The 24,110-nt window shown below is 45.3% G+C and overlaps 1 protein-coding gene across 1 annotated transcript; it reads right to left on the bottom strand.

Moving 5' to 3' along the window:
* Window positions 1-14,537: 14,537 nt before the first annotated feature.
* LOC136479523 (uncharacterized) lies at window positions 14,538-20,722 on the bottom strand. Its single transcript, XM_066477366.1, has 2 exons — window positions 20,637-20,722; window positions 14,538-15,399 (listed from the first exon to the last, which is right to left on the bottom strand). Exons 1-2 carry the CDS (start codon window positions 20,720-20,722, stop codon window positions 14,538-14,540), a joined length of 948 nt encoding a protein of 315 aa, XP_066333463.1.
* Window positions 20,723-24,110: the final 3,388 nt, after the last annotated feature.

The following is a 24,110-nucleotide window of genomic DNA, read 5'->3' as shown; positions in this document are numbered from 1 at the left end:
CGCATGCAGGTGAGGACCACCCACGCCAGCTTCGCTTGCCATGCACGTGGGGACCACTACGCTCGTAGGGACCGCCTCTGCATACGCCTGCTTACTGCGCTAGCTAATGCTACAACATGAAGCACTTCTGCAACATACGTCTGAAACAGGAAACATTTGCAACATACGCTTGCAATATATGTGTATAGCAACTGCAATATATGCAACATCCAGAAAAAACACTTGCAACATATATCCGAAACAGATGGAACATTTTGAATAGACACTTGCAACATATGTATATAGCCACTTAAACATATGCAACATCTAAATAAAACACTTGCAACATACGTCTAAAACAGATAAAACATTTGAAATAACACTTGCAACATACTTATATAACCATTGCAACATATGCAACGTCCAGATGAAACACATACAATATCCGGATGAAACACATGCAACATCCAAATGAAACATATGAAATATACATCTAAACATACGGAGCTGGTGCCATAGAGTATGCGGGCCCCGCGCTCCTTCTCTCTGCCGGTCCTTCTCTCTCTGGTCACAGCGCATGCACAGGCCCCACGCGTTGCATGCACCCCACGCCGAGCGAGGCCAAATGCGCCCCCATGCGCTGCCCCGCACCCCACGCAGAATGAGTGGCCGCACGAGCTCCCATGCGCTGCCCCGCGCCGCATGCACCCCACGCCGAACGAGAAGCCACCCATGCTCCCATGCGCTGCCCCGTAGAAAAGGACCAGTGCAGGCCCCGCCTGACTGCAACTAAACGTCCTGCTTTTTTTTCTTGGTCGTCACGTGCATGCGGGGGTTGGTCAACCATGTGGATATGAATTTTGATCATGGGCCACCTAACTCGACCTTCCAATTTTTTTTGACCTGACTTAACTGGCTGGTATGTCGGGTCAGATTCTGAGTTATGATTTAAGACCCATGACCCGATCCAACCTGAGAAAGCTGACCCAAAGTAGTAAAATCTGATCTAATCCCATCTGCTAGTGCGTCGAGGTTGGACCAAAAATTTTGACATGACAATTTTTATTGGCCCAAGCCGAGGTTTAGCATCATCTAAGCCGTTCCTTTTACTCCATTTCTTTCAAGACAACTTAAGACTCTTTCAATTCTTTTTGACACTTCTACCGGACCAACAACAAAGACGGGTCGGTCCTTACCAAGATCGAACAATAGACCTTATCTATAGAGATTCAAGTTCTATATATTTTTTGGTCACTAGATGAGTGCCCGTGCGTTGCAACGGGTGCAACATAAATTGAATGAGATGTTTGTTAGCCAAGTCAAAATCAAGAATATATCAATTTAATTTTTCACGTGTATTATACCATGATAATGTTTAGAAACACATTCATTAACGTAATGAATCTGAAATAAAAGCTAGGCTTGGAGCTTGTTGTCTGAAAGTTACGACAAACATCAGTTGTCTCAAAGGCTGAAAATTTATTGCTAGGCATCGAATTGAATTTATCCATGCTATGCCTTGCCAAAACATGTATACTCGGACTTACAATATCCTAGCCCGCATGAGGCATGGCAATAATTTATTTTTTGGGGGAAAAAGTATTTGTTGTCAACACGCAACGCGAAGGACGACGAACGAGATTTGGATCACGATCATGATCGTTGCGTGGTGATATTCCAATAATTTTTTTCTCTTCCCATAATTCTCTTTTCGTTTTATTCCATTTTATTTACTTGCCTTCCCGTGTCTTCATGCGGTGATTATTTGCTTGCCAGATATGGATCGCATGAGATGCGGTGATTATTTGCCTGCCGGATATGGATCGCATGAGTGTTTTGGTCCTGCCGGGTAGATGTTGACAATCCGTATGTTTTAGTTGTAGAGATTGTGTGTGACCCGAAACTTGATAAAATGAATTACAATGCTACCACGTACAACTAATCTAGTCTAGGGGAAGAAACAAACTAAACTACTTCGACCTATTAGTATATTGCCCGTGCTAACGCCACGGTGACATTTTAGTGATGCAAGTAACAACCAAACGCTATTGATCATATATAAATCAATCAAGCCAAAGCTGTAATCATGGGAGCTAATCTGGTCTTTGGGTAATTAATTGGTCATTCTGGCAAGAATCAAGAAAACCAAGCGCTGGCTTTTCATCCTCCACAGCTCCCTGAGTTCCATGGGATAAACACAAGAAGTAGGCAGATACTGAAAAAAACAAATAACCCTATATCCGAAAATAAGAAAGCATCGAGCATTTCTGTTTCTCAATCAATGGAAGGCACTGCACAACTACATCAATCTACTTGCCCTACAGTAATTATTTCATAAGGAAACAAAAACATCAATCTACAGGTAAGCTCTAACTTATATCTTTCAGGAGCTGCCTTCATAATATTTATGATGCACACGTCTGAAAAGTTTTTAGATGCATTCTGTACTGACCATCCGATATGTATGGAAGTCATTCTTCCTCCTGCAGCAGCTGCGTCCTGCGATGTGATGGTGGCAGGATCGTGCCACCAGCCTAGGAGAGTGATCCTATCTGGCCTCCCTGACTTGCCTGCACTCCTGAGTGATTGATCAATTCTATGCACAAGTACCATCTGGCAACCATTCTTGTTCGCTATATACTGTATTTTTCAGATTGAAAGAGAAACCTTGTATGTCAGTTCATCTATGAGATTGTTGTAGTATTCCAAGCCTTTTGGGTTGTTCTTTCCTCTTCCATCTACGCAACAACATCACAATTGTTTTTTTTTTGTAAAAATAGAAAACTTACTACTGTCATTTTACCTACCTGGAATCTGCCTTCGCCAAGCAATGGAGAATCTGTAAGCATCTAAACCCATCTTATGCATAAACTTCACATCTTCCTGACAAGAAAAGATTTTTGTTACTTTCCTTTAAGATTATGCCGGTACTCCTCAGACCTTGTAACGGTGATACTGCCTACTGTACAATTGCAAGCGCTATAGTATACAGATCTTGTAATGGTGATACTGATCTGCTGAAACATCTGCAGTGGACCCATCGTACTAAAAACCTATCATCACATACAAATTTCAAAACATTCAAGCTGTGAGCACGATTTGAAGACCAACACAAACCTAGGTGTTCTCCTAAATGCTACGTGTTCTCCCATCCTCTGCAGCTGCCCCTTCCCCCTAATGTATTCAAAATAATTGAGCTCTTCACCAAAAGTCCAGGAAGTAAACAGTTTTTGGGATCGGATCAACACAAGTGTTCGGTAAACCCCTTCTTCCAGACTGAAGTTTGTTCGGCAAAGCAAAGAAAAAAAAAGCAAATGGAAAGGACAGAAACAGTATGGGTGCTGCATTTTTTTTTCTTTTTTCTCTCAGCGATTTGTCAATTTCACGTATGCGGATATGGAGGAGCAACGAAATCCCAAGGAACTGTTAGCATCATGCAAGATCCTACTCGGAGGACCAGGGGGCGGGGTACCTGGAAAGCTGAGGACTCTACACCGAAGACGAACCCCTTTGGGAAGTCATGTCGGGTGATCGCGGAGGCACTCCTTCCTTGGCACGACGCCGACGGCGTCGGCGCCGACCAAGAATACGAGCAGACGCGGTAGCATGCTGTGCGCCAGCAGTCGTCAAAGTACGGCCGGTGGACTTGGAATCGAGGCAGAACTCGTTGCGGGTGAATCCAGAGAGGATGTTGGACTTGCCGACACCGGAGCCGCCGATGAGCGCGATCTTGAAGAGGTAGTCGTACTCGTTGTCCACCCAATGCGCCATCGTCAGCCGACCACTGCCCGCCGCCGTGGATCCTGCAGCACGCACGCACGCCACCGAGATCCACCCAATAATAAGAAGCCGTGGCGCTCCACTCCCTCCTATTCCTCCTCGTCACTGACATGCTTGTCGCACTCCACTCCCTTCCTCGCCGCGCCGCCACGCGGCTGCGCCGCTCTGACGCCGGCGGCGGCTCCTCCGCGGCCCAAAAGTCGCGTGTTTTTTTTCTTTCTGCAGTCATAAGACCGCGATCTCGCTGATCTCGCGCGGATGTCGCGTAGCCGAGGCACATGACCGCGATCTCGCTGATCTCGCGCGGATGTCGCACGCGCGGATTGCTTTCCTTTCGCGAGGCAGACGGCAGCGGGCCGAGGAGGACCATACACGCGATCCTCGTCATCGGATTTGAGTGAGTCAATCTCGAAGGATGATTTGGGCAGACACACTAAACATGAGTCGTCGAATTTGGATGAGTAATGAGAGAGAACGACTAAGAGATAATCTAGTGCATTCGTTTTAATGGTGTTATATTTTCTAGGTGTATTCATGGGTGTAGATGTAGCATAGGTCATGACTACGGAGAAAGCATTTGTTGTGTGACTGTAGATTTATTCTAATTGGTATATTATAGGGTAGGGTGACTACGGAGAAAGCATTTGTTGTGTGACTGTAGATTTATTCTAATTGGTATATTATAGGGTAGGGTAGATAAAATACCAAAACGGCTGCCACTTGCATCCTTACTTTATGTCAGCCCAGTTGGCCCACTATGAAAATGGATCGAGAATGTTATCACCTGCCTTCTCCGTGCTTTACTTGTCTCGGGAGATTACCAAATCATCCATTCCGCACGGCTCAGAGCCTCGCACAGATCTCACATGGACTTTCTCGCCCTACAGCTCCGGGTCTGTTCGCTTCGCTGAAAAAATAAGTCACAACATTGTTCCGACTAATTTATGAGAAAAACATTGTTTCCACTAAAAAAAGCTGAAAAAGCGAACAGGCTCTCCGCCACCGCCTCGGCCTCTTCCCCGGCCCGTCCTGGTGGGAGTCCTTCTCGCAGTCGCGGTACCGCATCTTCGGCTCTCCTCCATCGTGTCCGCTGCAGCGACACTGGCCGACTCCGAGTCTCCAACCGCCCTGCGCGAGCGCTCCTTCCCTCGCAAGCGGCCTCCCCGACGCGCTCCGATCGGGCGAATTCGCTGACGACCGCGTCTCCTTCGCTGATACCGATCTCCACCTCGCCGCGCTCGTGCCCCAATGAGGTAATGAGTTAATTTCTGGTGAGTGTGTATGACTGAAGATATTGATAGAAGTTCAATAGACCGTGGAATGCGTATGAAGGTGTTTGGGACTTCATGTTGTATGTCATTGACACAATAACACCTAACACGATTCATGTTCCTTGTTACATATAGTTCACGAATCAAAATATTTCATTATTAGGGTATAATTGTTTGGTGAGGAGAAGGCGTTGAAATAAATGCTGTAGTAGATTCTTTTTTTGCTGTAGTTGTTGTATGCATGTATTCGTTCCACCAGTATGTGCTTATAATTATTTGACAATGGTTATTTATCGTGCATAAATCGAAAGCTGCCTGTTTTCTGTACACGTATGTCTTACTAACTTATGCTAATAATAGAACTACTATTGAGGTCATTCATTCTAGAGAATTTTCATGATTTAGTTTATCGGTGGCAAGCATAAAGTGCCCTACGTAATGGTTTTTGGGTACAGTGTGAGCTTACAATGCTTTGCTGATGCATTTAATGCACAGAATATATGTTTGATCAAAATATCCTGAAATACTATTATATGAATTGGATGGGCACTGGGTCAGCATCTGAGCAATTTACCATATCTTCACTTAATCCAGAGGTTTTCAGACATCACCAGGGTGGCTCTTCTAATCATATACTACCTACATTTGATTGTCTGTTTATTAAATAGTGTTATATGGGAAAGAGATATTACTAAATCATCTTGCATAAGTAACAGTCACTTTTCTATTTTTTCTAATTTCAGGATCAGATGATCTTTTCTGTTCTTGCTTTCTAAGTCTTATTTGCTATAGACTGTACACGTATTGTGCAACAACACTACTGCAAAAATGATTTCAGGAGACGGACATTTTATTTACAGAGGCGGACATTTTATTCCATTGCCTCTAAAAATTGTCTGGGGGCCAATAGTCTCTCCCTGCCTCTCTGAATAGATTTTCAGATGCAGGCACCTTAAAAAGACCATCTCTGAAAATAAGGTCATTTTCAGAGATGACCTTCTTATGAGGCTGTCCAGTTATAGAGGCAGTGTCTCACGCGGATTACAGAGGCAATTTCTTACACAGAGGACTTCTTAGATTTGAGTCATGCATTGCCGGTGATGACAAGCTTATGGCATGAGCCTCGGTAACTTTTTTGCGCTTCGGGCAATCTTTTGCCCGAGTTATTGGCGGCCATGATTAATGTGCCAAAATGCTAATCTGAGGCCAAACGTATCTCTCCACATTTTTTGTTTAAATCAGAACAATCTTCTGCTCTGAACGCCTCAGAATTAATTTGGGTCTGCTGTTGCAGCTTCAGTCGATCTAGGCCTGGATCCACTGCGGATTGTTTAAAGCTGGGGCAACACATATTCTTTTGTGATGGGCAAATAAATCAGTAAGTCTAATTTTTTTTGACTAACCGGAAGAACAGATATCATCCATACATATTGTGTCTGTTAGAGATTGCTTCACATATTTTCCAACAGGTGATCTTGATGGACAAGCATACACATATTCTCTGATCATCATGCATGCATGTTTCATCTCAGTAGATTGATGATTTCTTCAATATTTATCCATGATATGTGCTGCATTCCAGTTCTAGTTTGTGTACATGGAGGATTTTATTTGTTCTTGTTAACCGGTATGCTGATGCTGTTCTTTTTACCTTGTGGTTCTCCTGTAGTTGGATGACTGGGTGCACCGCCGGGAATACAACAAGAAGAACAATTGGGAGAAGATGCAGCGGCAGAAGGAAAGGGACAAAGGGTGCACTGGGCTCAAGAAGGTTCTGGTTGGCGATGGCTTGTGCACCCCAGTGATGCAGGCGGAACTGTTTTTTTTTATTGATTTGCAGAGGCGGGGATCATTAGACACCTACTTCTATGAACATGAATTTCAGAGATGGACATGTTTGCCATTTACACAGGCGCTCCCGCAGAGGTGGTTGAGCAGGTCGCTTTTGTAAAGGTGTTTTGCCCAACTCTGTAAAGGGACTTCTAGTAGTGTATTGAATCTAGATAAAATAGGCTAAACAAGACTTAGGTGCAAAAAACATCAAGCTATGCCAGTATTTTGGGTTTGCTAATTACATGGTTGCTGATCTAAATACAGGTTTTGGCCCATAATGTAAATGTAGGCTGCATGGTTGCTGATCTAAAATGGGGTTTGGCCCTCTGTTCTTCTATGCCATTGCAGAGTTGGTTGTCACGAAATTGAGACGGGTCTCGTGTGTAGGTGGTTTTTTCTAGACTGCAGCAGACATAGAAGCTAAAAGGTTAGGTTGGGCAGGAGATGGATTTTCTGTTGTATGATGCTACCTATGCGTCAGATTTTAATTTTGTGTAATGTAAGCATTCTGCTTGGTTGGCACTGACTGTGCATGATCTGATTTATCTTGCTCCTTGACAATTTGAACATCTGGGTATAGATGTGCTGATGTGTGTGACCAGCACATGATATGCAGTACATGTGAACATGGTATGTCATTGTGTTTGTTCTACCATGATGGCAGTAAGGAGTTAATTTCTGCCAAATATGTTTACAATAAAGTCCAATGGACCATGCGATGAGTAGACATATGTTCGAACTCAGGGAATGTGTTTGGTTGGAAGCCTGGATAACTTGCCTGGTAAAAAGTATTGCATGGAAGTTGCCTGAGATTTTAATAAAATCTGCCTCGCCAGGCAAGTTGAGAGATAGTCCGTTTGGTTGGAAGCATGTGCCTGAGAAGTTTAATAAAAAGAGAAAATATGTTTTATTTTGTTTATAACCTTACTTAATATCATTTGAGTAATAAACACAATTAAATAAAGGCAAAAATAAATCATTGCTTTTATAAATAAATAATATAAAAACAAATTTTTTTATTTTACTTGACAACTATTTACACATATAATTAAGGGACGGATATTATAAGGAAACATGGGAAGGTGTTTCGGTCACACCTTTATATCTTGATGGTGAGACAAAAAAAAAAAAATTAAATAACTACAGCAAATAAAAAACAAGACAAAAAGTGCATTACCGTATTGATTTAGCCCAGGCAGCAGCGTGCTGTAGCCAGGCGGTCATTTTCGGTGGCCTGCCAGAGGGTGCCTCGCCTGGCCTAGACACGTTTCCAGGGCTCCATCCAAATGCACTCCAGGCAGCATCCAGGCAGCTGTTTGCCCAGGCAAAATCAGTCCAGTGTGCAAACCAAACAAGCCGTCAATGTTCCAGCTCTGTAATGTACATTTACTTGCCATGATGTAACCTTTTGCATATAATTCAGGACCAGTACGTCCTATGTGCTGGTTGTGGTTTCATGTGTAGAAGCGTTTGAATCAACAATGTGATTAATTTGATTTTTGTTATTCAGCCACGTCAGAGCGTGTAGCTTTTCTATGAACATCTGCAGCATATATGCTTCATATATACGTGGTATTGATGAGTCTGCTATTATCTTGTTTGATGACAGGTTTTGGCCCTTTTCTTAGTCATGTTTCTGCAGATATTAGCCTGTTCGTTTGGCTGTGGCTTGTCGTAAACGATCGTAAATTTCCAGCCGGAACAGTATTTTTCTCTCACACAAATCAGCCAGCAGTACTTCTTCACGAACCAGCAACGAAACGAACCAGCTAACCGAACAGGCTGATTATCGTAAACAATGAGATGTCTTCAAAATCTTCTTCTGTATATGTCAGTTATGTCTGGATGATCCAGTTTTATATCACTACAACAGTGTTACTTCTTGGACTGAAACCTGTGTTGTGTATGGCAGTTGTAGGTGTTAGATTGTAATTAATAATTCATTTCATAGAAGTCAACACGTCATGTTCTTTAATTTTCTGTAGTGAAACACATGAAAATGTACCAGGCATGCATAATTGTAACGTTGTGGTAAGCACCGAGTATGAATGATATATTGTTTCATGGTTGGCCGATGGGCATAAGCTTATTTAGGTATCGTTCGTTTCTTACGGAACCGCCCGGAACGAGACCCAATCCGCCCAGATCAGAACGACCTGGAACAAAAACCCGCCCAACAAAGATTGCCGTTCGGTTAAACTTGGCCTAGAATAGAATCCGAACCGTCTTGGATATTCTATGTGATCTACGGCCATGTTTGCTTCCTTGTCTCTTGACATCCGGAACCAAATCACCTGGATCTCACTTGTTCCCCTCCTAGAACCGTTCCTGCTGCAGTTTCATTCCTACGAAAACGAACAAGGCCTTAGTTATCTGAAAACTCTCAAGAAGTTGCATGTTCTACTATGATGGTCTCGTGCAAGCTACAATTTGTGAAGAAATAAATATCTGTGACTTGCCTTAATAGAAACAATTCGCACCATTTGGAGTATAAACAAACGAGAAATTGATGTGAGGCTTGTTATGTACATTCACTTGCAAGCTGCATTTCCAGACACACCATACACGGCCAGCAAGCTGAAAGAAGCTGTATCATCATAATGTTTGTTCTGTAACGACTCAACTTATTGTATATATACATGCCTCTCAATTCTCAAGTGGCAAACTGCATCAACATTCAACAGTAACACAGATGCAAATCACTGAAATAAACCCGAACAAATTCACATCACATTCTAGTCTCCTGTTATTTGCAATGTCAAATATCTGACCGCCTCAGAACAACCCGCTGGCAAAAAAAAAAAAAAAAAAAAAAAAAAAAAAAAAAAAAAAAAATCACACACCACAAATTATGCATTGCTGCTTCTTCAGTCAAAGACATGGCAGCTCCAAGGTTCCTTCTGCCCATGTAGGTCACATACGGGCACTCCACCTGCAGGCAAGGTCCATCTGCAGTGTTAGACGCCCCTTAACGAAGAACTAGTAACTAGTCCTATATGTAGTAACAATAATAGTCTTGGAGCTGCATACTTGATTACTCCCTCAGTTGTTCCACATTGACACGTTCTTCTTCGATTTCATCCCTTGAAATTTCCTCCACTTCATCCAACAACACTTTCTCCGTTTCATCCCCTGAAACTAAACGGCACATCCAGTCAAGTGACGAGATATTCCAATAGCAAGAAAGGTACAAACTCAGTATGCAACGTATGAAGCAGCAGTTGTGTTAATTTACCTGAAGCGTCAGCAGAGAGGCTGATGTTTGTCTTAAAGCTGAAAGGATCGCTTGTGTACTTCACGTACCACTTCATTTCAATGTGGCTGTCAAGGTCATCTGCAGATGCCTTAACCTGCTTGATATGGCTGAACTTGTCCCACTTGGGGCTAGATTTCCCTCTAGCTATGAAAGTGAGCAGCGAGATGTCACATTCTAGACGCAGATCCCTTGGGTTTACGTTCTGCAAGTATCCAGGGAGTGTTTTCATGTCGTAGTCCTCTAGTGTGAATCTCTGAAGTGCAGGAAAACCCTCTAGTACCTTCAACTCTGGGCACCGCATGATCACGAGGTTCTGCAAATTTGCCAGATTGCTGATCCTCTCGAGGCCAGGACATTTAATCACCTCAATTTTTGAGCATACAGATTACTTGATACAAAGAGAATCGATCACAGAACATTCGCCGGAGACATGTTGATTCTGGAGGCGATCCCCTTCCTCTCGCCATGGAGCTTCTTAGGTTGATCTCCTTCCGTCGCCATGGACCTTCCTGGCCTCAACTTTGGGCCAGGGAAGGTTGTTGAAGCTGAAATTCTGCGCAAGTTTGGAACCTCGGTTTGTGTTCATCCCTCTTTCCCTTCGAAAGGATTCTTCCTCGTTCTCTCTTTTGGAAGATGCAAATTTCGCTTGTCTGAAGATTCAGTGGCTCTAATTCTTCAGGCCACCATTGGTGGTGATGCAGCTCTGTTCCGTGTGCACTTTGTTAGTGACAGAGTTTTCAGGTTCAGTGTATGCTCTCAGGATGTTGGTTTTCATATCTATAAGCTCAGAGTTTTTGAGTGCTCCAACTACAAAGTCTTCTTCCACCTCTGGCATGGTGGGGGTCCAAATTATGCCTTGGAATATCGGAATTGGATTGCTGAGGAACATGCCTCATGGACGTCGGTTAACAAGAAGGCCACTGTCCCTGCATCGTCAAAATCAGTCGGCCTGTTCGTTGGTTGGTTTCTGGGCTGGTTCGGGCTGGCTGGTGTTGGTTTGTTGTGAGAGAAAAACACTATTAGCTAGCTGATTTGGGCTGGCTGAAACCAACCAGCGAACAGGGTGCCAATGCTGTTCCTGTCAACCATGGCTTCCCTGTTTCAAGCTCCTCGGCCATGGAGTTTTCGAATTTCAAATCATCTTTTAATTCAGGCAGAAAGTCAGTTTTTATGAGACTTGAATCCGGGACAAATGGTACTTTTAATCATATAAATAGTGCTTTTAATCATAAGACCGTTTCTCATTTCCAAGCGGGTATTTTGGGCCCTCTTCCCAATCCCAAACGTGTAACTCCTGGATTTGGGCCTTTACTACGCCTATGCTCCAACTGCTTGTCTCCGGCCCATAGTTTCTGGGGCGTGCAGACTCCCGCCTCGATCCTCGCTTCGTGACCCTCTCCGCGTGTTTAGTTCGTTGAAGTTTGCAATTTGGGCTACTGTAACTTTCGTTTTTATTTGACAATTAGTGTTTAATCATGGACTAATTAGGCTTAAAATGTTCGTATCGTAATTTCCAACCAAACTGTGTAATTAGTTTTTTTCATCTATATTTAATGCTCCATACACATATCGTAATATTCGATATGATAGGTACTGTAGCACTTTTTAGGATTTTGGTTGGGAACTAAACACACGCTGGCCGGTGAACCGCTAAGATAGACTGCCCTGCGAATTTTTCACTCGGTCACCGATTACATTAAGAGACTTTTCCTGTGTGTCATTATAAAAGATCATAATCTCAGTGTACCTCTGGAAAAATTCAGTGGTCTTCAACATCACTACTCCAACTTTTTCGTGTCCTCCATATCACTTCCGTCAGTTTGGGCTCTAACGTCGTCAAACTGCAGGTGTGAAATGACGAAAATACCCTTAAGTTTAAATATGTTATTAATTTTTTTAAGCATCTTAACGACTTTAAATGAAAAAACTCAAAATTAGAAAGTTGTAGATCTCGTCGAGATCTATAATTTTCATATAAAATATATTTTCATTTAATTTCGTAAAAAAATATGATTTGATATGATTAATATATCTTAGAAAAATCATCATTTTTTTTGCGGAATTAAATGAAAATAAATTTTATATGTGAAAATTATAGATCTCGACGAGATCTACAACTTTCTAGTTTTGAGTTTTTTCATTTGAAGTCGTTAAGATGCTTAAAAAAAATTAATAACATATTTAGACTTAAGAGTATTTTCGTCTTTTCATACCTGCAGTTTGACGACGTCAGAGCCCAAACTGACGGAAGTGGCATGGAGGACACGAAAAAGTTAGAGTAGTGACGTTGCAGACCGCTGAATTTTTCCAGAGACACACAGGAGATTACGATATTTTATAATGGCACACAGAAAAAAGTCTCTTACATTAAAGAAATCACGGCATTACCTCCATTCCTACTCCTGTCACCATCCCCTGGAGGCGGTCTGGGCGACTCCGAGCTCCAGAGTTCGACGACGACGACGACGACGACGGTGAACTTGCTGCCCCTGCCACAGCAACCTCATCGGAGTCCCCGATCATCTGCTCTTCGCTTGGTGAGTTCGCTTCCAAGCTCTTTGGCATTCGCCACCCGCCTGCTACCGTTCATGTTTCCTGGACTCTAAAATCCCCAACTCCTGCTACAGTGTCTTCTGAATCGCCTCCAATGGCATACAGATTTGTTGATCCGACTCCTTTTATGCCTGAATGGGGTCAGCGAGCGATGGTTCCAGGTCGTCCTGCGATGCACCGTGTCGTTACGGGCAGGATTCAACGACGCAACAATGATGTTGCCATTGATTTCATTCACCCACTGCCGTAGAATCAGATGGACTTCGATGTGATCCATGACACCTTGGCAGAGTTTCTGAATGTGCAGATGCGTATGCCTTATCAGGCCATACAGCCTTGTCCTTTTGGTCTGGCCTACGTCACTTTCAGTCACATGTCGCATAGAGATTATCTTATCAACAATGCTCCTCATCAGTTTGGCAATTTTCACATTTCTTTCATAGCACATGATCGTGCTTGGAACAATAGAACTGCTGTATACACCCATGAGGTGTGGTTGCTGTTGATTGGCCTCAATCTTGATCTGTGGTCATATTCCTTGGTTGATAAGGCTATTTCACAGTTTGGTAAACTTATAGTCTGGGAAGATCACAACCATATGGGTCGTACTCTGGTAAAGGCAAGGGTTACTGGGTTGGATGCTATACCAACAACAACAACAACAAAGCCTTTAAGTCCCAAACAAATCGGGGTAGTCTAGAGTTGAAACACAGCAGAAGTAATCAAGGTTCAGGCACGTGAATAGCCGTAACACCCCGGTGTTACGATCTTATTTAGCACCGCGATTTAGGCCTAAGTAAAACTTTCGAAACGAGTTTCTCGAATTTTTAATTTAAAAACGCACTTGAGGCAATAAGCGGATCCTGCGTGACTTAGTTTCGTGGACTCAAATAAACGTCCAAGTTAAATTACTCAGTGTGTAAAGATATTCAGGAATGTCGAACGACAATTCTGGCCAATCGATAGCGAACGGTTTATTCTATTAGGTTAAGCATGAAAAGTATATTTTATAAATAAAATAAAATTTATAAATAAATAGAACTATATATATATATATCTTTCGAATCTAATTAAAATTCAAGCTCTGTTAAAAATCTTCTTGTGCCTAAACGTTGCAAATTATCTAAATTAGCAAACCGTTATATATATATATATATATATATATATATATATATATATATATATATATATATATATATATATATATATATATATATATTATTACCACGATAGCTCTAAAACAAAGGATTAGACGAAAGGACAAACGTACTCAACGTACTAACGTACTAGTGAGTGATTGACGAAAGGACAAACGCCTCTGCAACACCAAATGCTCATCCCTTGCCTGCGAAGCTGGTGGTCTGGTCTGAAATTTTTATTTGGAGCACGTGGTTCTTTCCCCCCTGTCCTCGCCTTGTCCTCTCACGTTTCATGTATGCCCTTGTTTAGTTCACGAAATTTGGATTTTGGGGCTACTGTAGCACGTTCGTTTTTATTTGGCAAATAATGTTCAAACATGGATTAATTAGGCTCAAAACGTTCATCTCGTAATTTCCCACCAAACTGTGCAATTAGTTTTTCTTTTCGTCTACATTTAATGCTCCATGCACGGGCCGCAAACATTCGATGTGACAGGTACTGTAGCAAATTTTTGGAAGTTAGGGTGGAACTAAACAAGGGCTATGTTGGCGCGCAGCTGCCGACCCACTGCCACGCCATGTCCACTCCCTATGCGTGCACCGACACCGTCCACGCTGTGCAAAGCTGCTGGTTGTCGTGGTTGAGTTTGGAATAGCATGCGAACTGATTGACGGAACGTCTCCCTGCCGCTGCTGTCTCCCTCGTTTGTCTGTGCCTGCTTGCGATTACGAGCCGAGCCGAGCGCTGCTTTCCCCTCCCTCCTTTTTCTCTCTGCGGCGCACTCCATGAGCAGACCACAAGCGCCGCTCGCTCTCCTCGCCAGCGCTGAGCACCCGGCCAGACGTGGCCACGCCTGCTGCCGCAGCACGCCATGGCCACGCCCGCAGCCGCTCAACGTCACCCCTTTCCTTTTTCCCTCGCGAGCGCGTGCCTCCTTGACTCCGCGCGGACCTGCTGCCCTCGGCGCACCGGTCGAGTCCGCAGCCACCACGGGGCGCCATGGCCGCCTCCTTCGCCGCTCTGCTAGCGCCGCCGATTTCTCCTCGCACTGCTCCACCTCCAGCGTCGGAGCTCCCTGCTGCCCCGTCGTCGAGCATCCGCACCGAGCCGCCGTGACTCACAGCGCCTCCTCCGGGCCGCGCTCCAAAGCGTCTGTGCCCCGTGGCTTCTCCCGTGCGCGAGCTCCTCGGCCGCGTGGGTTCGTCTACACTGCCTCGGAGCTGCCCCTCCCCTTCCTCCCCGCACTGCGCGCCTGCCCCGGCTACGCCATCGTCGCCGGGCCACCACGCGCGAGCGCGCGCGCCCCTCGGTCCCGCGCTGCCCCGCGTCGCGTTCCCATCGTGACGCGCCACCGCAACCGCCGCTGGGCTGCCGTGCCGCAGCACGTGCCTGGCTGCCACGCCACTTGGCCCCGCGTTGGGCTTGCTGCGTAGCAGCACTGCGCCTCGTCGGTCTGTCCGCGCCGAGCTCGACCGCCGTCTCGCCGCTGCCCAGTCGCCCGGCCTCACCGCGGCGCCGCCGATTCCTCTGCTCCGATGCTCTGCCTTGGAGGAAAGGAGGGAAGCTGAGCAGGTTATCAATCCAAGACTAGAATGAATACAGGGTTCTGAATGCGAGATACGTGACTCTTAGGAATAGTGACTGTGTACCACGGGTTAATTTGAGAAAAACATGGGGACACTTTTGCAAAATGTTTCCGCCGCTGTCTGGTCCTGGCCGTGTGGGCTGCGCTCGTCCGCGTGGGCCGCTGCCTGCGCGCTGGGCCAACCGATGGCCGTCGTGGTTGGGCCGCCGGTCAGGCGCGCCTGTGGGCCGCTGCCTGTGCCTGGCCCGCACTTGGTCGGTGCGCCGTGCTACGCTGCTGGGCCGGCCTGTCTTTGCCGCGCCTGGGCCGCTGGCCCCACCTAGGCTGCTGGTCGTGCCCCTCCTCCTGGGCCGCTGTCCATGCGTCCCCGCCTAGGCCTGCTTGCCGCTAATCCTGGCCAAGTGGGCTGCTGGGCCAGTAGTGGCCGCCGGCCCCTTTTTGAGGTTTAAGGTGTTTTCTAATTTAAAGCTGAAGTAACCTTGTAAAATTCGTGGAAAATCATAGAAAATCATAAAAATGCCAAACTAGTTTTGTTGAGTTTATAAAATTATGATATATCTAATAGTGTATTTTGTTCGCAAAGGTTCGGTGTGTTTTTAGGATTTCTCTAATTATTTTAACCTGCTTAATATTATTAAAATGAGAACATGTAGGAATTTCCGAGATAAATTGGGGATAGTGTTGACTCTAAAAATTTGACAGTAAACTACTAATATTATTAGCTGCTCAATATAATTTTTGTAGCTCTAGAATAATTAGTTTGCTAAATGGATAATGATATCCGATTGCAAATAAAGATTAAATTGATAGAATAGAATAAAGAAACACCTTGGTTTATATAACTAAAATAATTGTTGGGGAGTAACGCCTTATTCAATAATATGAATATGTAGACCCGCGTTAGAGCTATCATGTTAGCTTGTGAGGCTTTATCGGATTTCTAAGCATTCGGTTATCGTTGATTATTTATATCTATGCAATTACATCAATGCATATCATATAGGTACGATGATGGATCAACGGATCAAGTGAAGGATGAGTGGGAACCTGCAGATGGTGTGATGGTATTCTCTCCAGGAGATGATGCGATGGGCTTTCTATTCAGATGATGTGGATGATCTGAAGATGCAGATACTAACTTTTTAATATATCTTACCCAGGCAAGCCCCGGTGCATAACCCCTACTTTTCTGCAGTTTCAATTATATTTGTGCATTAAGTTTTAAGGAGTTGAATGAAGCCCACTTGCATATACGTATCTTTATCCTATGAGTCTTACTAGTATGACAGGATCATGTAGAATGCTATGCTACAGGACTTCGGTAGAAGTCGAGTGATTGCCTGTCACTCGCGAGATATAGGGAAATATATTATTGGATCATTATCACTTGGAAAATATAAATGGTGGAAAGGAAATTGGTGACCGGATAGGGATATGGTTTGGGTATTGGTGGGTATAAGAGGTTGTGTCACCGTGGACGCGGGGCATAGCTTAGTTACACTGCTTTCCCTGTTTGTGTCAATTAAGGATCGATCGTTGCATAAGGCTCTAGACAAGTCACAGACTTATTATCCCGAGCACATACTTGGGTATGGGCGCTTGGAAGACTTGTTGCTCTATTGTCACGGATCTGGCTCTTTCCAGACCGGCTGTTAGGGTTTAGTTTTTGGTGGAGGAGGTCCTTGCACCACACTAAGTCCGGGACTCAGAGGCGGGGGCTTGGAGTCCTAGTTTGAATGGGGACCTGGACACCCAGGATAGGAGGGTAGTGGGTTGGTCCTGCTTGTGCCTTGGGTACAAGCGGGGCGTGTGTTTTCGGGGTACCCAGCTGGGGGCATTGATTCATGAATCGCCGGGAAATCCGGTACGGCTTGTCTGTGGTTTAGCATCATAGGAAGAACTGAAGATGAAAGATGGAAATGGAAAAGGAAATTTGATTGCTTACCACCTGCTTGAAAGTAGCACAAGTGCTTACATAGAATGGTTAGTTAATGAACCAATGCGGCTATTAATAAAAATCGAGTATAAGGACGCACGCTTAGTAATGCTTCCTGCAAATGCAATAAACCCACAAGCTAGATAGCCCTGCATATCCTTGGAGTCTTTTCTTTCCTCCTGTCGGGTAAGTCTTGCTGAGTACAATTGAGTACTCAGGGTTTTATTCCCCCTATTGCAGGTGACAGGTGGATGCTAGAGCTGACTCTTGTGTGTGGACTCCTCCTGGTGGGCTTAGCGAGGATTCGTTGACGCTGCGATCGTAGTTGTTATTTATAACTCTCACCAAATGCTTTTACAAATGAAAGTTTCATAATCTGTTGTTGTAGTTTATATCAATACTTTATCATGTCATGAATAGAAATTTATTTCTGCTGTAATTCTGATCACATGTTTATATTCCACTGTTCAATTAAATTGTTCATAACTCTGATAATATGATTACATTCTACTGTTATAATAATAAATGTTATACTCTTATGTACATGTAAAGTGATGTAAGAAATGGTTAAGAATGATATAAACTTTATTCCCTCATCTGTGATCCTGATGAAAAATATAGATTTTCGGGTTCTCCCCTAGGGTGTGCCCAATGGAACCGAGTAATTTAGTGTTCTCCCTTGAGTGCTTAGTGTCTAATGGAAGACAAGCACTCCTGTGAGGCATTAGATTAGGCGGTTCTGCCACAGGTGGTATCAGAGCATAAATGAGGAAATAAGGCTTCAAAAACCTTTTCTAAACTAAAATTTGACAACCCATTTTTGCAAAAAGTTAGGACGTTTGTATGCGAAGTTATATAAGTAGCCCTATTACTATGGTTATGTATCTAGGATAGATGACACTCTGCTGACTTAGATAGGATTAATCAAGTTTCTAGAGGTACACTGACTCGAGCATAGTCCGATAGTATCGACTAGTTACAGGGAGAGAACAATGTGCCAAAAATCTGAGAATGGTTGCCCTATATGTTGGCAATAGTGGAAGGACGTATAGGATGTGCATTCATGCATATCCTGTTTGTGCATTGTAGTGTTCGTATTGCTAGTAGATACGCCCTCCATAGGTGTCGTGTTGTGCACGACTGACTCATTCTTGTTCTAGAGTTAGGTATGCACTGTGGCTTCGTGTTTCACGTTCGCCCATGGTTCACGCCTATCATGACCCACGTCTCCTCGTACCCCTTTTTCTGCGCTCTTGTCGGACCCTTACCCTGCAATCATACTAGACAGTAGTGGCATCGCATGTCGCTCACCTCGAACGCGCGGAATTTGGTCGATTCGTCGTAGTGATCCCGCGCAGGAACCCTGGTGGACCGCGCCAGGACCACTGAACGCTCCACCTTTATAAGCAGAGCCTGACTTAGCCTTTTGGTACCACCACTCGGCGCACTTTAGCTCGCTTAGCTTTTCCTTTTAGCAAGCTTTTCGCTCAGCCTTCCTTGCAACCACTACCAGAAATGGCTGGAGTCTGGGTTAGTAGTTACTGCCTAAACGTTGAGGGTTTTCCTAGAATCCTACATGCCACCCTGCAAAAGCTCGGAGTCAAAGACCGTCTCGAGTATGAGGGCCGTGAGTATGAGGTGCATGGCACCGAGCGGTGTGAGGTTACTGTCTACATCGGGAAGAGTGAAGAGTTCCCTGACCTCACTGAAGCCTGGAGTGTGACCGCAACTAGGTTTAGCTTCATTGACACCTACTAGGTTGTGGCCCGCAAAACCTTGTGGGTACCTCTACTAGATCTATGAGGAGCCCATTGCTCGTACCCCATGAGGTTCTTTCCACCTTTGGACAAGAATTAGCGGGCATGGAAGGCTCGCATGGAGGCTTTGCAAGGGCGGGATGCGCAGGAGGACTGTCCAACCGTGGTGCACTTGACCATGTACCTGCTTGCTCTGGATGAGCAGTACGACCGACAAGCCCTAGAACTAAGCAGTTGTCTCCATCGAGCCGAGGAAGTCGAGATCTTCAACCGGATGCTCTAGGTGCAGCTCGCCGAAGCGCATGCCAGTGCTGCAGCTGCTGAGAGCCGGGAGACTGCCATGTCGGAAACCCGGAAGGAGGCCAAAGATCGGCATGTTCGTCAGCTGCGTGCGGCCTATCTTATCACCAGGGCCAAGCGGAGAACGTTGGCTGCTGAAAGGTAGGATGCCCCAATCTTGGAAGGGATCCCTATCCACCTGCCTGAAAGAAGGACTAGTGATGCAGCACCGCCAGCACCTCCACCCTCGGAAGTGTCTGATGTAGAACCCTTGGTTCCTCCCACTCAGCCATTGCCACGAGAAGATGTAGATTAGTTGCCTTGTGATGTTGTACTCATAGTAGTAGTGTTTTTCGTTGCTGTCCTCTGGTATTGTACTCTCGCCGTTGATTTTGTCCGTAGTTGTTGAGATCGTCCGACCGTAGGTGAATGCTGTGTCATGAATGGGAGCCTGAATGCCTGTACGTTGTACCCGTATAAGACCGTTGGAATATGCACTTTATTTATTTCGCGGTGCTTATTGCGTTCATCTACTTTAAGTCCGTTAGATGTGCTTAAAGTTTTCAAGGGCGATGTTAAGCGGGTTACAAGAGAAGTTGCCATTCAGATACCAGCAGACTAGCCATGATTAGATGATTTTTTACACTGTATCGACTAATTGTGGATGTTCCAACAGAATACATGAATCTTTTTGAATCAAATCTGCCATTGGATTTGCATTCCTTGTCCCTTGTTGTGATGGGAACCTTTGTTGTTTGAATTTTCCCTTGCAATACTCCCCTTATTCTATGGTCTATGACCCCACCGCCTTCATGGCGTGTAAGTTGGTAATAGTTGCCTGGTTAAAAGCTTATGGTGCCGCGACGAAACCAAGGGCTCCTTGTGGGACAACTGCCACATGTGACGCTGCTCGGCACGCGCTGGTATCGAGGTTGTTAACCAAGTACCATTACCAAGTTACACCGCCATACCACTTTTGCTACAAATAAATTCCTTGGAAATATTTGGGTGTTCAAACGGGAAATCCACAACGGGTTGATACAAAAGCGTTCTCTCAAGGTAAGCAAGAGGAGGTGGTTTTGGAGGAAGAACGTATGACATGGTCTTAGTCTACATAAAAGACAGATGTGGTCGAGTGAAGGAAAGAAAAAGACGAGTAGTAAGGGAAGTTAGCCTTGAATAGTCGGGAGTAATTGTAAAAGTCTGCGTGGATGTCATGTCCCAAGCCCTATGTTTAGTTGACCATGCCGGGTTATTCGCTGCGTACCTTGCGAACGCCATCGGTGTCGGGTCCATTATCGCCCCATTTTCACGTGGCCGCAGCATCGTGCCGTGCTCGCCGTCTTTGTGCATTGTGCGCTTTTTCTTTTCCTGGCATCCGGTCGGCTCTCGACTCTCACGCCTTGTCCCTCGTACCGGACCCCCCTTCCCCTCCCTCCTTTCTTCTATTGTTAACATGGTCGCCCACACTCCTGCCTCGTTGAGCGGACCCTCTCTCCTCTCCTCTCCCTTACCCTCTGCCCGCTCGCGCAGGGAGCGCACCATGTCTATCCTTATCTCCACAGCATGAACCGTCTGTGTATCCCATCCCCGCCGCATCTATTTCCGGTGTGTTGCTCCCCACCTCCGTTCCCCCTATATAAGATACCCTTGGTCCTTGCTCTTCTTCTTCATCCCATTCCCTCGCATCTGAAGCAGAGCTACGAAATCCAGTCGATAGTGTGAAGCTAGGTTCGTCAGTCTGAGGTGATGGTGTAATCTAAGAAGAAGAAAGGATCCAATTCGTCGAGGAAGTTCAAGTTCCCTTTTGGGTAGTTAATCTTAGGGTTCATGATGTTTTACTTCTCAGTCGACTGTTTTTGGATCTGTTGGTGCTACGCCATATTTTGGATAATCATCTTCCTGCTGTTTCTCCATTGTCCTCATCTATCACGACTTCTGGATTAAGTCTTGGTTGTACTAGGTTGCTCTTTGCCATGTATCTCTCAATCCCTGTGTGGTTTAGTATCCGAAGTCGTGTAATTTTTCATGTAATTCCTGCTCTATGTAATGTGATCGCGTTTCCCCTCTTCTGGTTCTTGCTTTGAATCATGGGACGAGATTCTTTTTAAGGGGGTTGGTTGTAACACCCCAGTGTTACGATCTTATTTAGCACCGCTATTTAGGCCTAAGTAAAACTTTCAAAACGAGTTTCTTGAATTTTTAATTTAAAAACGCACTTGAGGCAATAAGCGGATCCTACGTGACTTAGTTTCGTGGACTCAAATAAATGCCCAAGTTAAATTACTCAGTGTGTAAAGATATTCAGGAATATCGAACGACAATTCTGGCCAATCGATAGCGAACGGTTTGTTCTATTAGGTTAAGCATGAAAAGTATCTTTTATAAATAAAATAAAATTTATAAATAAATAGAACGATATATATATAGCTTTCGAATCTAATTAAAATTTGAGCTCTGTTAAAAATCTCCTTTTGCCTAGATGTTGCAAATTATCTAAATTAGCAAACCGTTAGATATATATATAAATATGTATATATATATATATGTTACGACGATAGCTCTAAAACAAAGGATTAGACGAAAGGACAAACGTACTCAACGTACTAGTGATTGACTGTATAAGTTGACCGACTGCTCATCCCTTGCTTGCGAAGCTGGTGGTCTGGTCCGAAATTTTTATTTGGAGCACATGGTTCTTTCCCCCTGTCCTCGCCTTGTCCTCTCACGTTCCGTGTATGTTGGCGCGCAGCTGCTGAACCACTGCGACGCCATGTCCACTCCTTGTGCGTGCACCAACACCATCCACGCTGTGCCAAGCTGCTGGCTATCGTGGTTGAGTTTGGAATAGCATGCGAACTAATTGACGAAACATCTCCCTGCCGCTGCTGTCTGCCTCGTTCGTCTGTGCCTGCTTGCGATTACGAGCCGAGCCGAGCGCTGCATTCCCCTCCCTCCTTTTTCTCTCCACGGCGCAGTCCATGCGCAGACCGCGAGCGCTGCTCGCTCTCCTCGCCAGCGCTGAGCGCTCGGCTGGACGTGGCCGCGCCCGCTGCCGCAGCACGCCATGGCCGCGCCCGCAGCCGCTCACCGTCACCCCTTTCCTTTTCCCTCGCGAGCGCGCGCCTCCTTGACTCCGCGCGGACCTACTGCCCTTGGCGCGCCGTGCCACAGCGCCGGCTGAATCCATAGCCACCACGGGGCGCCATGGCCGCCTCCTTCGCCGCTCTGCTAGCGCCGCCGATTTCTCGTCGCACTGCTCCACCTCTAGCGTCGGAGCTCCCTGCTGCCCTGTCGTCGAGCATCCACGCCAGGCCGCTATGACTCGCAGTGCCTCCTCCAGGCCATGCTCCAAAGCGTCCGTGCCCCGCGGCTTCTCCCGTGCGCGAGATCCTCGGCCGCGTGGGTTCGTCTGCACTGCCTCGGCGCTGCCCCTCCCCTTCCTCCCTGCATTACGCACCCGCCTCGGCTACACCACCATCGCCGGGCCACCACACGCGAGCACGCGCGCCCCTCAGTCCCGCGCTGCGTTCCCAAAGTGACGTGCCACCGCAACCGCCGCTGGGCTGCCGTGCCACAGCACGCGCCTGGCTGCCGCGCCACTCGGCCCCGCGTTGGGCTTGCTGCGCAGCAGCACCGTGCCTTGTCGATCTGTCCGTGCCGAGCTCGGCCGCTGTCTCGCCGCTGCCCAGTCGCCCGGCCTCACTGCGGCGCCGCCGGTTCCTCTGCGCTGATACTCTGCCTTGGAGGAAAGGAGGGAAGGTGAGCAGGTTATTAATCCAAGACTAGAATGAATACAGGTTATTAATCCAAGACTAGAAAGGAGGGAAGGTGAATACTTTGCCGCTGATCCTGGCCGAGTGGGCTGCTGGGCCAGTAGTGGCCGCTGGCCCCTTTTTCAGGTTTAAGGTGTTTTCTAATTTAAAGTTGAAGTAACCTTGTAAAATTCGTAGAAAATCACAGAAAAATCATAAAAATGCCAAACTAGTTTTGTTGAGTTTATAAAATCATGATCTATCTAATAGTGTATTTTGTTCGCATAGGTTCAGTGTGTTTTTAGGATTTCTCTAATTATTTTAACATGCTTAATATTGTTAAAATGAGAACTTGTAGGAATTTCTGGGATAAATTGGTGATAGTGTTGACTCTAAAATTGTGACAGTAAACTACTAATATTATTAGCTGCTCACTATAATTTTTGTAGCTTTGGAATAATTAGTTTGCTAAATAGATAATGATATCCGATTGCGAATAAAGATTAAATTGATAGAATAGAATAAAGAAACACCTTGGTTTAGATAACTAAAATAATTGTTGGGGAGTAACGCCTTATTTGACAACATGGATACATAGACCCACGTTAGAGCTATCACGTTAGCTTGTGAGGCATTATCAGATTTCTAAGCATTCGGTTATCGTTGGTTATTTACATCTATGCAATTGCATCAATGCATATCATATAGTTACGATGATGGATCAACGGATCAAGTGAAGGATGAGTGGGAACCTGTAGATGGTGTGATGGTATTCTCTCTAGGAGATGATGCGATGGGCTTTCTATTCAGATGATGTGGATGATCTGAAGATGCAGATACTAACTTTTTAATATATCTTACCCAGGCAAGCCCCGGTGCATAACCCCTACTTTTCTGCAGTTTCAATTATATTTGTGCATTAAGTTTTAAGGAGTTGAATGAAGCCCACTTGCATATACGTATCTTTATCCTATGAGTCTTACTAG

This window comes from Miscanthus floridulus, chromosome 9, assembly GCF_019320115.1.
Source record: "Miscanthus floridulus cultivar M001 chromosome 9, ASM1932011v1, whole genome shotgun sequence".
Classification (NCBI taxonomy): domain Eukaryota; kingdom Viridiplantae; phylum Streptophyta; class Magnoliopsida; order Poales; family Poaceae; genus Miscanthus; species Miscanthus floridulus.
Note: the sequence above shows the minus strand (reverse complement) of the source record. Positions and strands in the feature narration are given on the sequence as shown.

Coding starts and splice junctions, on each gene's coding strand:
- LOC136479523 (XM_066477366.1), bottom strand. CDS start 20,722: ATGCACAAAGACGGCGAGCACGGCACGATGCTGCGGCCACGTGAAAAT. Junction 15,400..20,636: donor ACACCGATGGCGTTCGCAAG/GTACGCAGCGAA, acceptor TATTCATTCTAG/TCTTGGATTGATAACCTGCT.